Source organism: Hydra vulgaris, chromosome 15 (genome assembly GCF_038396675.1).
Source record: "Hydra vulgaris chromosome 15, alternate assembly HydraT2T_AEP".
Classification (NCBI taxonomy): Eukaryota; Metazoa; Cnidaria; class Hydrozoa; order Anthoathecata; family Hydridae; genus Hydra; species Hydra vulgaris.
Window position 1 is genome coordinate 50,950,001 of NC_088934.1, and position 17,951 is coordinate 50,967,951.

Below are 17,951 nucleotides of genomic sequence, written 5' to 3' on the forward strand. Positions count from 1 at the left end.
TTTAGATGGAAAAAAAAATCTATGCATGAGTCTATTTTATGCATCTAATATGCATCTAAAATAGAATCTCTATAAAAATGCATCTCTATAATCAGAAGTCTTTTCGATCTCTAATATACGTCTAAAACACACGTAACGGAAATAGATGCAAATTTGACCAATTTCAGACGGTCTAAAAGACGTCAATTGTGTGCTGGGGTAGGAGAGATGGCAGCGAGCAAGACTAAAGCAAAGCGTTTTGCGTGATCTATAATCAATAAAGGCCCTAGATTTTTATAACACACTAATAACAGAAGATATTTTTGTTTCTATGAGGCTAATATGTCAAACATTACTCCCAAAAAACCTTGTATGGTTTACTCGATTTATTTCATTTTTATTGATTGACAATTTTGGCATTTTTTGAAGATTAGTCTCATTTTGAAGATTAGTCTCATTTTAAAGATTTTCATTTTATGGAAGAGAGCAAAACTTTTATTTTCACAACTTTATAATAATTAGCTATAAACCAAACCAAAGCTTTCAAGTTTATAAACCATTGCTTAAAGCTTTGAAGCTCAGTGTTTTTTTCTCAATTAAATTTGTCAGGTTTTTAGTATGAGTTGTCGAGACAACTTATATTTATTTCAGTCCAAAAACTATATTCACTTTTGTTAGTTCTTAAAGAGTTTAAAATTGGAGACTGAAAGTTTTCAATATCAATTGTTATATTATTCTTGTAAGTTGAACTAATTTTTTTATTAGATCGTATGATAATTTTTAATCAAAGTCTATTAACTTTGATTAAAAATTATCAAACAATTTAATAAAATAAGTAAAATAAAATAAAAACAATGCAAACTTATTTTCAATTTTCTTTGTTTCTCGTCGCACTGCTGATTCTCAGCATTTCTCTTGAGACCAGGCGGTTGCAAAATAAAATGCCGAGTGTAACCTTCGCATATTTTCCTTGACTTCTATGCATTTTTGCTTGTGCAAATAATTCTTAGTTCAAATAATCAAATTATCAAATTAGTCTTCTGCAAATAACTCATAGTTTCTCCACTAAAGTCTTAATTAATGAAGATATTTTTCCTTTTAACATTTCTTGCCCTAACCAAAATGTTTTCATTTTCCTAACAGTTTTAAAATTTGCAAATAATTGTCCTCGGCTTGTTTTCAAATTTTTCAACCCGATGAGCTCTTTCTATGATTATTTTTCTTTGACTGTCATTGTCTCAAGTTGATCACAGTCAAATTTAAGGCTAAGTTTAAAGTCTTCAACCTCTTTTTTGAAGCCATCAATAATTTTTTGGAAGCACCTAAAAGTTTCTTTATAGCACTTTAAAATTGTGTCAGGTTGTATTGACATCTATACCTTTGGCATTCTTATATAACTACCCTTTCATTTTCCATTGCAATGGTAAAGAATAAAAAAAATAAAAAAGTCAAATATATATAAATATCTCTAACTTTCTTCGCTTTCAATGTTTCTTCTGTCCAATGTTGCACCACGGCTGATTAGATTGCTTTCTTCTTCTGCTTTGTTTAATAATATGTTTTTTTTAAGATAATTAAAAACAGGGGCGGTTTTAGAATTTTTTGACTTTTGAGAGAGCTAACTTACAGACATGGAGCAAACCACAAAGACTTATATGTTTATACTTATGTTTAACAATTGTTGAACGTAAGTTTTATGTTGTTTATAAGTTATGAACATATAAAACTTGTGAACCTTTCAATTTGAGGGGGTTGTAAATTATAGTCATACTTTTAGAACGCTAATAATTTATACCATGAAACTTAAAATTTATTGATGAATATGTCTAGCTGAGAATAGTATGAATAGATGAATAAGTCTAGCTGAGAATAGTAAAAAAATATTTTATAAACTTGTTGCTCTCGCGCTTGGGGCAAGAGGCAAAAACTTTGGGTTTTTTTGTTTCCAGGCTTCTATCATTGCAATTTTTTGCAAGCCATCTATGTTTGATATAAGTATACGTATTTAATGTTTAGAGTTTATTCCGTATCGGGATGTTTTAATTTATAAATCTAAAAGTTTGATTCTAATAATGCATTATATGTTGTTCAAATTAAATTTTTAGATTTATAAATGATAAAAAATTAAAACAGAATTGCTAACTTTTAGTCATCTTGCTGTGAATAATTTAATGAATAAAATATTGAATGAATAATAAATTTAATTACGAAAATTTATAATAATTATTTTTGCATTAGTTATTGTTAAGCTGCATTACATTAGCTTAATAAATGTTATTTATAATTATAACTTAACTAACTTATTTAGCTACGTACTTTAAATGTATTGCAATAAATGTATTTCACTTAAAACGAAAAAAATCGAAAATATTATTTGGAGCTGAATGGACGAAATTAATTATACTATATTAACTATTCTAACTAAATGAATGTATTAATTCATTAGTAAATATTTACATAAATCTTTTACACTAAATTAACTGTTTCACTCTTTTTAGATTCTAAGACTTGGTACATTACATCAAATAACAGAAGGAAACAAATGGATAATCTAAATAACATTAACAAAAGAAAAAATGACACTTTGAACGACACCGACTCTTTAGATGTTATTGATGCATGTCCGAAAAAGCTTAAAACGCATGAGATAGAGTCTTCTATATCAAAAGTAACAAATGCGACAATTATTGATAAAGAATGTTCTTCAAATACCCAAAGCAAACAAGAAGACATATTTGGAAAAAAAGTTTTTGAAAGGAATGACGAGGAAGGTATTCAATTTTCGCACATACAATATATTCCTAATGAGCCAAAAATTGATTTATCGAAGGTTGATTTCAAGTTTAACTCTGATAACTTTTATAATACCAACACTTTTCCAAGAGGAACTTTGACAATAATAAATGTAAAAAACTTTATGAAATCTTCTAACATGGATAAATACCCTAGATTAGGTACAGATGTTGATGCAGAGAATTTATGTAATCTTTTCCTAGAATTAGGTTTTAAAATAGATAGATTTGATAATCCTAAGTCAACTGATGTATTAAACATATTGAAGCAGGCAGCAAATGAAGATTATTCTAAAATGAGTTGTTGTGTGGTGGCAATATTAACACATGGAAAAGAAGAGGAAATCTTTTGCACAAACGAATCTTTAAAAATAAGGGAGATAGCAAATATTTTTTGCACTAAAGCGTTAGCTAATAAACCGAAATTATTTTTAATTCAAGCATGTCGAGGAACACAGCTCATGGAATCATTAGACAAGGTTGATGGTGAAGAATTGTCAAGTAAAGCAAATGTCCTGGATCTACCTGTTGAAAGCGATTTTTTGTACGCCTATTCAACAGTTCTAGGTTATTATTCCTGGCGAAATGAAGAAAGTGGTTCGTGGTTTATTAAAGCTGTTGCTTCCGTTTTTCGTGATAACATCCATAAAATGGACGTTGTTCGACTTTTAACACGCGTAAACGAAGTAGTGAGCGAAAAAATGTCAAATGCCGGAAATGCAACGAAAAATAATAAAAAACAAATCGGATCAATAATCTCTCAATTGCGAAAAGAATTATTTTTACCACCAATTTACGGACCTATGGAATCCTTAAAAGATAGATAATTTTAAAAAATATTTACATAAAAGTTTTGTTTATTATATTTTGTAGAAAACTGAAATATATCACTAAACTTCAAATTTGAGGTTTATATTAAACTTTTGTAGAAATCAGGGTGCTTATTAACAACATTACGTGCAAAACTATTGTAGAAATCAGGGTGTTTACGCAACATTACGCGCACAAACTATGCATAAATCAGGATGCTTATTCCCAACATTACATGCACAAATTATGTAGAAATCAGGGTGCTTATTCATAACATTACATGCACAACTTACGTAAATATTTTTTGCAATCATTTTTTTTGCTCGTTTACATTTGTCGTATTTTACAAACAAACAAACAAGGCATCTGAAAGAAGATCATAATGATCTTATCATCAAAACCTTCTGCAGCTTTTGACATTTTACAGCAAAACAAAAATAAATAAATAAAAATTTCAATAAACAGTGTAAATAAATCTGACGATGCTATATAAATAAAATAAAATTTCGTGTAAATAAATCTGACGTTACTATATATAGAATCAATATCATTTATATATTAGATAAAAACAAAAATTAAAACGTTTCATAAAATAAAAGTTCTAAACAAAAATTACAAAGTATCAATTAGAAGTACTTGACTACGTCATCAATAGTTAAAATAAAATTTTTCAGTTTATATTTGAAAGTGGGATAAGTGTGAAATATATCAAAATTTTACAAAACCATCTTATTCCAAGGATACGGTGCGCGATAAGCAATACAAAACTTATTAAACTTAGTTTGACAAAAAGGTTCATATATGAGAAAGTTATTTCTAAGTGTATATTTATTTATTGGTTTTTCACAAAAGAGATCTTTAAAGACAGATAAGGATAAGTCATTTTTCCACAAGTACATAAAGTATAAGACATTAAACACATTAAGCTTATATATATTGAGAATTTTCATTTCAATAAAAAAAGGTTTGGAATGAGTGTATCGATCCGCAAAATTAATTAAACGGATTGCATGCTTCTGACGGCGGTAAAGACATTGTAACTTGTAATGTTTAGAGTTAGTTTATTGCATTTGAACCACTTGGATATGTTTTTAAGTTGCTTGTTCATGCTAGTGAAGAGTTTGTAAATATCACTATTGGAAAGAAATAAGTTGGTATCATCAGCAAACATGATACTCATTAAATTTGATGCTTTATTTAGGTCGTTTATATAAATCAAGAACAACAGTAGTCCCAAAATGGAGCCTTGGGGAACGCCACATGAAATATTTAGAAACTCATTAGAATAATTATTATTAATAAAAACAAACTGTTTACGGTTTGATAAATAACTTCTGAACCATTTTATGAATTTTTAATTTACTCCATAGTATTTCAGTTTTTGTATCAAAATTTGATGATCGACAGTATCGAATGCTTTCGATAGGTCGATGAAAACACCTAAAGTATATTAAGATTTTTCAAAAGAATTTGAAATTTCACGTACAAATTGGATAATTGCATGTTCCGTAGAATTATATACATAATTGTACATAATGCGTTCTAGTATTTTTGAAAATGTGCAGAGGACGGAAATAGGACGATAATTACTGATATTTTTTGATCTCCCTCTTTTAAAATAGGGGTAACTTTTGCAATTTTTAATCGTTTTGGAAATACTCCTTGATGGACAGACGCTCCATATACTTTAAAAAGAATATCTTTTAATTGTTTAAAGCATTCTATAACTATATTACCGTTTATGTCATCTGCTCCGCTTGCTTTGTTTTTTTTAAGTGATTTGAATGCTCTTTCAAATTCTTGAAAAGATAGTTTTAAATATAATTTGTTGGAACCATTGCAATTATCCATCTGTACTAGAAAATCGTTAAATTTTGCTTTGGTAAAAGGAATTTTATTTGCTAGTTTAGGACCGATGTCAATAAAAAATTTGTTAAACTTATGAGCTACATCTCTTGGATCACATATACGTTTGTTATCAACAATAATCATCTGGGGGAGAGAACCTGAACATTTCTTTTGTCTACCACTAATTTTGTTCATTACTTGCCAAATGCGTCTAGAGTTATTTTTGAATTTATCTAGGAGTTTTGAGTAGTAATTTTTTTTCAAGTTTTTACGAACTTTTTCAAATAGATATTTGTAATCTTTATATATTTTCTCATTTGAAGATGATTTTGTTTTGAGATATTTTGTATACAGCTTCTGTTTTATCTTGGATGATTTTTTAAATCCTTTTGTTACCCAAGGATTGTTTATATTTTTTGGAGTTATTGTTCTTTCAATAATCGGGAAGTTTGCACCATATAGGTAGTAAAAGGTTTCAAAAAAATTATCTTAAATTTTGTCTGCATTGTCATTGAAGTTAATATGCTTCCAGTGCAGTAACGATAATTGGTTTTTAAACTGGTTTATATAAGTATGGTTAAAAGTGCGCGTTTTAATTTTGATTTATTTATTTTTATTTTCGTATTTTGAATTAAGTGTAAAAAATATTGGAAAATGGTCAGTAATATCAGATTTTAGGATACCCGTTTGAATATCATTGTTGAATATATCTGTTGTAATGATATTATCAATCAAAGATGCCGAGTTTTTTCTAACTCTGGTCGGCCTATTTATTAAAGGAATTGCACCCGTTTCAAAAAAGGAGTCATAAAAGTTTTTAATTTTGTTGTCTTCATTATACAGAAGACAATTCATATTTAGGTCTCCAATAATGAAACTCTTTTTTTTTCTTTAATACCTTTTCTAAAAATACTTTGTTCAAAAAAAATGCTCAAGTTCTCGCTCACGCGCGAACTTAAGCATTTTTTTTAAAATCATTCCTAACGTAATAAAAAATTCATTCACATACTCTTTGGTGCTTAATAGAAAGGGGGCTAGAACAAGCGGGAGGAGGGGGGGGGGTGGAAATATCACTAAAACTTAATAAGCAGGGGGGCTGGAATATGCAGGGGGGGGGGGTTGGAAAACTTCGAGTTTTATTAAATACTTAAAGCAATAACTAAGTAATGTTTTTGTTAATTATTAACATATATATTAGTGTCTGAAAACAAGTAAATATATTATAAAGAAGTACTAAAGTCCAAAGAAGAAATATCAACAGAAGTCCAGTTCAAATAAGTTTCTCTCTTTACATATTTTGTAAAAATTTCCTAATGAATAACGAAGTAACGATAGAAAGAAGAAAATAGAACGTTCTTTTTTTTAAAACAAAGTTTTTTGAATGAATGATATTACGTAACGTAAGTAAGGAGTAAAAAAGAAAATTTTTATAAAAAATTGTTTTGTCTTGGATGGAAATTTATAATTTATAAATAACTTTTAGGCGCAATTTATTCTTATACTTATATAAATATTATAATTTAAAAGCATAAATTTTAATATTTAAAAGCTAGTTAAGCTTTGATATATTTAGGATATTCATGTTTTTCATTATAGGAGTGGGGTTTTATAATCTCTTTATTTAGTTAACTGTTTTACATGCGTGGTTTTGTATTCTCTGTAATCTTATTAATTTAGTTGGTTTTTGGTAGCTCAATTAATATTAGCGTGTAGAGATGACAATGAACTGAAGACTAAAGACTGAAAACAAAGCATTTTGCGTGATTTATAATCAAGAGTATTGTACTATATAATCAAGAAGATTATAAATCTTATAATCTTGACTCAGTTGGTTAGAGCGTCAAACGAAAAAATAAAACCCGGACTTTTAAACAGTTCGAGTTCAAATCCTGCCACCGCCTACTCTGTCCTTGAGTAGTATTTCGCTACCCAAAAATGTTGGTCAATAACGGACGCCAATTTGGATTAGTCTTAATGACTATTTGTGGCTGTTCCTATGCTAAGCCAATAATATCTTTGGATATAAAAACATTGAAAATAATAAATAAAAAAATAAAAAAAAACAAATTGAGGCGCTAAATTTATATAATACACTTATAGAAAAAGATAATTTTGTTTCGATGAGACTAATATGTTTTTTCCATGATTCTCGTCAAATATTATTCCCAAAAACCTTGTATGACTTACTCGATTTAATTAATTTTTATTAATTGACAATTTTTGCAACTTTTACGGAAGATTAGTTGAATGTCTCATTTTATGGGAGAGATTAAAACTTGCTTTTTCACAACTTAATGACAACTTATTAGCTATAAACCATTGCTTAAAGCTTTCAAGTTCAGTGTTCATTGTTTCAAACAAAATTTTTACAACAGAATTGGCGTATAATAAATTTGCATCGTCTGCATACATAATTAAAAATATTTTATGAGAAGCAATATCAAGATATCCTGACTCCTCCAGGACAACAAGCTGTTTTCTATTCTAAAGATATATTTTGAAGCACTTATATATTAAGCCTTTAATGCCGTAATGCTTTAACTTTCAAAGTAAAATTCCATGATCAAAAGCATTGAATGCCTTAGAGAGATCGATAAATACTCCAAGTACTTGCTCCCCTTTATCAAAAGACATATATATTTTATTGGAAAATTCAATAATAGCATGTTCAGTAGAGGAGTGTATATGAAATCCAAATTGTATTTTGTATAAAATCGTATTTAATGTCATGTAATCATAAATTCTATTAAAAATCACCCTTTCAAATATTTTTGAAAAGACAGGGAGTAGTCATAAAGGACAATTGTTGGAAACAGAAGAACAATTACCTTTTTTTTTCAAAACTGGGTGAATTTTGGCTGATTTTAATTTATCAGAAAATATACTATTCTCAAATGAAAATGCAATTAAATTAAATAATGGTTTACTCATACTATCTAAAGCATAGATAGCTACATTACTGGTAATGTCGTCTTATCCACACGACTTGTTATGCTTTAGTTCAAGCAGTGTTTTGTTAAATTCTTGTTTATTTTGTTTTTATCATTGGATATGCTAGTCGCGGGTTTCTCTCCCAAGTATTCATCAAACACTTTTGTTGACTGAACAATGTTAGATGCTAGAGAGGCGCCTACATTAATGAAATATTTGTTAAATTCTTGGCATATATTCTTTTCACTTGTTATAGCTTTGTTATTATTAATTACTTTTTTTGGAAAGCAATAGAGTGTCTTTTTTTCTCTTCTGGTTACTTCATTTATAATAGACCAAATTTTCTCGATATTAAACTTATTTTTATTCAGTTCGTTAGAATTGTACTTATTTTTAGCACGTTTCAAGTTATTTTGAAAAAACTTTTTATATGTTTTGAACGTATTTTCGTCATTTTCTTTTTTAGATTTTAGAAATTTTATATAAAGTCTTTGTTTTCTTTTTGATGATTTTATCAAATTATCCACGGCGTTAATATTAGCAAAAAAATCTCCCGATTGCCAGATTTAACATATGCAAGAAAAATAAGCGTGTTTTAAATTAACCTTCATTACAACGGAAACCGTATTGAGACAACTGTCAAGTTTTAACAACTAATGTTTATGACCAATCAACTAATGTTTATTGTAAATCGGTTATCTTTTCCCAATGATCTGACAAGTTAACATATCAAAGGTTTGCATTAAACTTCTATATTTAGATTTAGTACTATGTCTGTCGAAAAAAACAAAGGGTTCTGGAATAAAGTCGAGCTGGAACTGTCAACTTTTGAAAGACGTTGGTTTGCCAATGCTATCGATAAAAGTAATAAGGTGGTGTTTTATTTAGTTTTATTTTCTATTTATATTTGAATACTATTGTTAATTAATTAATCCTAATAACTATGACAATAATTATGATAATATATAATAAGATAATTGATATAATAAGATATAATAAGATAATGATAATATAATAAGATAATTATTATCATAATAGTAAAATATATTCATTCATTTATTATTAAATATTTATATATATATACATATATATATATATATATATATATATATATATATATATATATATATATATATATATATATATATATATATATATTTATATATATATATATATATATGTATATATATATATATATATAAATATATATATATATATATATATATATAAATATATATATATATATATATATATATATATGTATATATATATACATATATATAATTAAATATGTATATATGTATATATATATAATACATATATATATATATATATTCATATATATATATATATATATATATATATATATATATATATATATATATATATATATATATATATATATATATATATATATATATATATATATAATATACATATATTAGGTATGTTACATGAAATTTTTAAATTCATCAAATTCTAGGTTGTTATATATTATTAAAAAAAGCTTCATTTCATTATTCCAAAAGTGAAAAAATTTTCAAAATCGAACCACCCTACAAAAGGTTATGACGTTTTAAATACCGATTTTTTGATATTAGGATTTGTTGAAGAAACTGTGGTCAAAATAAAGTTTTTATGAACTAAAACTATTATAACTTAATCAATTCTTATTCAAAAGTTTATATCTTGGTATAAAAAGATAGATACAAGAGTTATCTACAAATTTATAAAGGTCTCTAGATTACAGGCGCATCCGGGGGCAAGAGGGGGCACAAACCACCATTCATACCGGCAATAAAGACTAACTATATTATATATATAAAAGTGTTTTTTTTAATGAAAATGTAAATTTAATAAAAATGTAAATTTTTTAATGAAACTGTAAATTTTTTTTAATGAAAATGTAAATTTCTAATGAAAATGTAAATTTTTATTAGATATTATATATATATATATATATATATATATATATATATATATATATATATATATATATATATATATATATATATATATATATATATATATATATATATATATAAGAAATAGGGACAACATGCAAGGGATATATATATATATATATAATATATATATATATATATATATATATATATATATATATATATATATATATATATATATATATATATATATATATATGTATATTTGTATTCCATTTGTGTGTGTGTGAGTGAGTGTGTGGGAATGTTTGTGTGTGAATTCATTCATTTATTATTAAATATATATATATATATATATATATATATATATATATATATATATATATATATATATATATATATATATATATATATATATAATATATATATATATATATATATATATATATATATATATATATATATATGTATATATATATATATATGCATTGATGGTTTAACTTGTTTTGTTTTTTAACTATTCTTCATTTTATTCTTTTTTTTCTGAAAAGCTGTTTGGATTTTATACTTTAGGTGTGCAAAATGTATTTGAAAAGCTTACTCCAAAATACGCTCAAGTAATTTAATGTATATATATAACTTTCCTTTGGTTTTTAGATTAGCAGTCTACTAATACATTTTGCACATTTAAATCCATAGACTATCAACTTTTATATATCCCTTGCATGTTCTCCCTATTTCATAACGATGTCAGTAATTATGTTTTCTGTGATAGCTATGTACACATTTCCATTTGTGTGTATGTGTGTGTGTGTGTGTGTGTGTGTGTGTGTGTGTGTGTGTGTGTGTGTGCGAGTGACTGTGTATGTGCGTGTGTATGTGTGTGTGAAACAAATATAAACAATCTTGGATTTTATGCAAACAATTTTTATTTTATTTTAAGGACTATAAAGAACACTCCAATATGGAACAGTTCATTGAAAAAAATATTGGAAATTAACTATGTTTAGCTGGTGCATTGATATATGGCTATTTAAAGGAGATAGGTAAAGCTCTCCATAGGAGACTGGCAAAAGGGCAAGTCACAGGTTTAATGCCAATTATTTCTATGTATATTCCATGGCAGATCTATAGATCTATTGCTGCATTGTTTTCAGCATACGGAAGAAAAAAAGAAGATAATGACATGGAGGAGTAAAGCTTCTATAAAAAAGTTGGTTATTATAATTGATCAAAAGGCTACTATAGAAAAAGTTTTTGATCCATGGAGATTGCAAGGGACTAACTATTTTCTAAAGCGAGTTTATAAAAAAAGAAAAATTGATGTCAGTAACAAAACAATACATGAATTTTACTGGAAAAGCAATTGTTCCAATAACATCAAAAACTCCTCTAAAGTTTGAGTATTGTTTAAATAAAAACGTTGTACAAATTTTTTATTATATTCAAAGGTATGACGCAAATGGTTTTGCGATTGATGGAACAGCTCAATCTTTAATGAACCATTAGTAGTGTCATCTGAGAAAAATCTTTGAGATTAAATTATCACAAAAAAAAGTTAGACAGTCTTTAATTTTGTTTACAAACGAATATCACTCAAGTATTTTATGGTATTTATATTGTTATTTAAAGTTCGATTATGAGCACTTTTAATGTTTTTGTAAAAGTATATATATAAACATTTGTATAAATAAGTAAAAAATAGACCTCTTCATAAATATCTGCAACAGAAAAAAGGGATTCTTCAAAGCGAGGCAGTGTTTGTAACAATCAAAACAAACTTTGCGTTTACCTATAATTCTGTAAGGTTTAGAGGTGTTAAGCGTTGGTATTTTCTCTATTTAGTTTCTAAAATTTAATTTTTAATTACTATATTATTGTTTTTATAATAGCTATATAAATAACAATTAAACTAAGGAAATACTTTTATTCCAAAAGCTGTCAAGACCAATGGGTTGTATCATGAAAAGCTTTGATAAAGAACATTTTTTATATATATATTTTATATATATATATATATATTATATATATATATATATATATATATATATATATATATATATATATATGTATATATATATATATGTATATATATATATATATATATATATATATATATATATATATATATATATATATATATATATATATATATATATATATATATATATATATATATATATATATATATATATATATATATGTAAAGTATTAGTAATGTTGCTATAGGTTAGCCCTCCATTTTTGGGTTCTTTCCTTTTCTTGAGAGGAAGTTTATGTAAAGTATTAGTATTGTTGCCTTTGGTTAGCCCTCCATTTTTGGATTCTTTCATTTTCTAAATAGGCAGTTATGTAGTTTTTTTAAGATAGTTTTTATTCAGCTACTAAAATTTAATTTTTAGATACTATATTTTCTTTGAAGTGATGTCAAGAAAGTACAAGCTAAACTGCACTTTTAGAAATGATTTCAAAAGTTTAACATCTGTCGAATGTTTATCTTTTAAATCATAAACTAAGTGATGCAGCGGTGAATAAAGATTTTATGAATCAAGCAACAAAATTTGAAGGTATTACTTTATTATTATTTATTTAGCATGAACAAAAGAGAACAAAATTCCCTGATTTTTTCGTTAAAATTTTGCTTTTTTCTCCCTGATTTTCCCTGATTTTTCGCTAAAATTTTGCTTTTTTCTCCCTGAATTTTTCTGATTCTTACCCTTAAATTTTGCTCATTTCCCCCTGATATTTCCAGCATTCAAACACCTAAACTTAACATTAAAACTTCTCAATTAACCCCAGAGCATTTTTACCTCTAAAAAACAGATATTATAATCCCCAATGAGTAATGAACCAATCTATTTGTTTCAAAATTAAAATAAATAATCAAATACTTCAACACATAAAATTATTAAAATAAATAATCAAATGCTGCATTACATAAATTTATTCTTTAAAAAAAATGTAAAAACTAAAGAAGAATCCCGTTAACTTGAACTCTGAAGGGAGTTATATATATATATATATATATATATATATATATATATATATATATATATATAATATATATATATATATATATATATATATATATATATATATATATATATATATATATATATATATATATATATATATTTATATATATATATATATATATTATATATATTTATATATACATATATATATATATATATAAATATATATATATATATATATATTTATATATATATATATATATATTATATATATTTATATATATATATATATATATAATATATATATATATATATATATATATATATATATATACAAATGGGTATATATATATACATATATATATATATATATATATATACCCATTATATATATTGGGTATATATATATATATATATATATATATATATATATATATATATATATATTATATATCCCTATTTCCTATATTGGGTATATATATATATATATATATATATATATATATATATATATATATATATATATATATATATATATATATATATATATATATATATATACCAATATAGGAAAATGCTGCAATTTTTTTAGAGAAATAACTAAGAGAATGTCTAAACTAGGCTGAGCTCTCCGAGTTTTTGAAAATGTTTGACTTATCAAGATTTTGTGACCTATCTTATGGCCCTCCCACCAAGGGCTTAATCAGGGTATATTTAAAACGGATATGTTCAATGGGCATTGAAAATCTGTCAGATTTAGGGTCTTGTACCCTAAGTCTGACAGATTTTCAAAATAAACTAAAGAGATTCAAAAAAAAATAACAATTAAGATTGGAAATGTTTTTAATAACCAGCGATGTATTAAAAATTCAAGAGTAAATAAACACAAGTTATAATAATTAATTGAAAAAGACTAACAAAAACTAAGTGAGTATACTAAAAAAGCAATATTTTTAAATACTGAAATGTTTGAAATAGAGATCAAACAATTTTATGTTAGAAAAATATAATTATTTGTTATTGACATCTTATTTTTTCTTATACAATATAACTAAAGCCTCTTCAAGCATCTTTATTTCTTTTTCGTGTTCCTCACTTTATCGCTTACGATCATTACCTTTTGTAAGAAGTAGTTTCATTTGAGACATATCCTGCTGTTTGCCAGCTTTCTTGGTAAATGTAATAAATTCCTCATTGTATATTTTACATAATTCGTTCAACACTTTTTGCTTTTCCTCAAGTCCCAATATTTCTTGATTTAAAAGCATTATCACGCTATTTTCTTTTTCTTTTGCTTGAAATATTTTATTTTCCTCCAAATAGTTTTTATATTGTAACGAGGCACTACAAACAGCCTTTATTATTTCATTGTTTATTTCTATTTTGTGAGCCCTTAATTTGTTTGATACCATAAAATCCTTGATAGTGCGACAAGATATAAGTGACTTTTCTTTCATGTTTTCGCTGAGCATATTACTATTAATACTGAAACCTCTCTCAATTGATGCTTGCCCATGACATAACGTAAAAACAAATATCAAAACCTTTGATAAAACTTTGTTATCTACACCAACTTTAATGGTTTCAAAATAAAACTTGTCTAAACGATTTCCAGTGTGAAAATTTTTAAATGCAGGTAAAAGAGTAGCTGAACTTTCCTATAACACTTTTGAAAATTGTAGGAAAGCCTAATCACATTCATTTGAAGTAATATGTGAGCAAGAAAGATTTAGATGTAGTACGGATTTCATCTGATGAAAAAGATCAACTTTTTGTTTAAAAAGAATTGATACTGGACTGATGCAACCAGTTGCTCCAGAAAAGAATTACGATTCAAACTTCTTTCGAATATTTTTTACAGGATTCCAATGATAATGAGACGGCAATCTTTCATGAATCTATTGATGATATCCTGAGATAAAGCATCCTTTCTCCTCAATTGCATTTTGGTTGCTTACTTTTAGGAAGAGTCTCCCAATACTTGATTATTTTTTTAACATTCTCCCAAATTAAACAAAGTCTATCTGCAACTTTTTGGTCTTCAACCCAGCGTGTTGAGCAAAATGCATAAGGAAAACTCTCACATTTAGTAACAGTTACATAATCAGCTCTTCTAGCTGGAGAATCATGAAAAAGTTTGTATGATGCTTGAATTAACTTTCCTATATTCCATTCAACAGATTGAAAACCTGATTTAAAAGCCTCATGTATTACATGAAGATTACAAGTCGTAGGGACTTGAAGAAGGTTAAGAAGTTTAGGTAGCTCTTGTTGATCACGCAGCTTTTCCAGAAGATTAAGAAGGGACAAGTTCACATTTGGACCATCCATACTTAGTTGAGTCAGATTTATGCTAATTGACAATTTTGGAAGGAATTGTTCAGGCTTTCATCAAATGAAACAGTATAATAAGGAGATAGCTTTATACTTTCAGTTAGAAGTCTGTGAAAATAAGGCCCAAGACCAAAATTAATTATATAACCAAGTTTTGTTCTACCCATTCCATAAGATTTAGCGGTATTGCTGTGAGGGAACATTTTCTGATAAAGTAGGCCATTTTTATTACACAAATTCAATGAGAAATTATTTTGTACTGCATTTAAAACAAAATAGATTTCTGATCTACTGTGAGAATTGCTTGCTTTTTAGATGTAGACTGTGCAGGCATGAAGAAGAAAGATACTGGTTTTGATTTCTGTGCATGTTTTTTGCCATCCATGTGACTTATCACAGCTCTTCTGCCCATATTTGACAAATTAAATTCAACTTGGCATATTTTGCACTTGGCTGACTTTTTATCTCTGCCTATTACCAGCCATTTTTCAAACAAAGGATCAGTTAACCATTCTTCTTTGAAATACGCTGCCATTTTAAATTTTAAAAATTTGTACTATTCTAAAAAAAGAGCAAATGTAAACACAATGTGATTAATTTTCTTTAAAAATGTTAAACATTACCCCTGGTACGCTGGAAAAGGATAATTTTTATTATAAAACATTTCAAAACATTAAAGAAAAATTAAAAAGTTCCCTGATTTCCCTGATTTGGTAGCAACCCTGAGTCAATGCAATTTTCACAGAGCTCATCAGAATTGAGAGTACGAGAACAGGAACATTGCATACCATTACTTTGAACTGGCTTTCGAGATACGTAATGAGAGTGGTATGTAGAAGTGAACGGAAAATGGTAAGGAATATAAAAATTTCGTATAAAGTTAGTTTGCATTATCTGGAACCATTTACATTTATTATCATGCGAATCAGATCTATTACTTTCAAATTGTAACTGCATTTTGATTCCAGAGTGCTTTGACTCCTTACCTTGCATTGAGATCATTCCGTAACCTACACCAAATTTTTTATAAAATTCTGGAACAAAAAATGGAATAACATAACCTACTGTCCAAACGGTAACGTTGCAGTTTTGTGAAAAAAACAAGGAAAAGAAATCAAAATATTGTTGACACACTGTAAAAACATCAGCAGGATAAATGGTACTCTTTACATCAACTGTATTTATTAACACACCAATATCTTGCAACATTTCACAGAGTTTTGAGAGTGCTAAACGTCTTACTTTTAATGGAGCATTTTCCATAGCTGAAATATCTACAATTCGATTGCTTAACCGTGCGAGTGATATAGCCTGAGCACCAATTAAACGAGTTTTTAACTTTTTGAACCGACTATTTACTACACTATAATGTTCTACTATGCCTTTAGCAATAAATTTAAGGCCACACGCAACTTCTCCGCCCTTGTTGTTAACTGGGTTTTTTAAAGCAGAAATAAATTCATTAAACTTATTCCGACGCACTGCTTCTTTGTATAAAAGATCTAGATTTTAAAATTTAAATTTTACGAGACAACGTAAAATATAAGATTAAAAATAACTTAAAACATAGTCACAAGAAATATATAGTCTGGAAGCAAACAATAGCGCTTTGTTTATACTTTTGTCAAGAAACTACTCGCTTTCAATCTTCCGAAGGTGCATTGTAAATCAAACAAACAAAAATATCTCAAAACGAAAGTATTGATCTCATTTTTTCTAGTTACTTTTACATTAAAGTAAACTACTGTAATTCAAATACAATTTGTCTTGTTATTATTTACTCTTGCAAGCTTTGCATTGTTAAAAAAATGATTTATCAATTAATAAGCTTGCAAGAATAAATATTTATAACTGATAAAATTAACTGAATCTGAATGATAAGTTAATTATATGTTCTTTTAGTAATATTAGACATAATATTATCTTTTAGTAATATTATGTCTAATATTACTAAAAGATGTTCAAAAGCCTGTGAAATAACTTTTCTTCAGCCTAAGAAATGCTTTTAAAATAACTATGAAAATAAAAGACGAAAAAAAAATACATACATATATATATATATATATATATATATATATATATATATATATATATATATATATATATATATATATATATATATATATATATATATATATATATATATATATATATATATATATATATATATATATATATATATATATATATATATATATATATATATATATATATATATATATATATATATATATATATATATATATATATATATATATATATATATATATATATATATATATATATATATATATATATATATATATATATATATATATGTCAAGGGGCGAATTAAGTGATTGCGAATTGAAAATTCCATAAAAGTTTCTGGTCTTCAA

At 26.0% G+C, this 17,951-nt stretch overlaps 1 protein-coding gene across 2 annotated transcripts in view; it reads left to right on the forward strand.

The window, feature by feature from the left end:
- LOC100208555 (caspase-3) overlaps positions 1-3,673 on the forward strand; it is a 20,134-nt gene extending 16,461 nt beyond the window's left edge. For both annotated transcript variants that reach the window (XM_065818787.1, XM_065818788.1), the window contains exon 2: positions 2,478-3,673. In XM_065818787.1, the coding sequence (XP_065674859.1) occupies positions 2,522-3,598 (1,077 nt within the window). In that variant the 5' untranslated portion in view covers positions 2,478-2,521 and the 3' untranslated portion in view covers positions 3,599-3,673. The remainder of the gene's footprint in view (positions 1-2,477) is intronic.
- Positions 3,674-17,951: the final 14,278 nt, after the last annotated feature.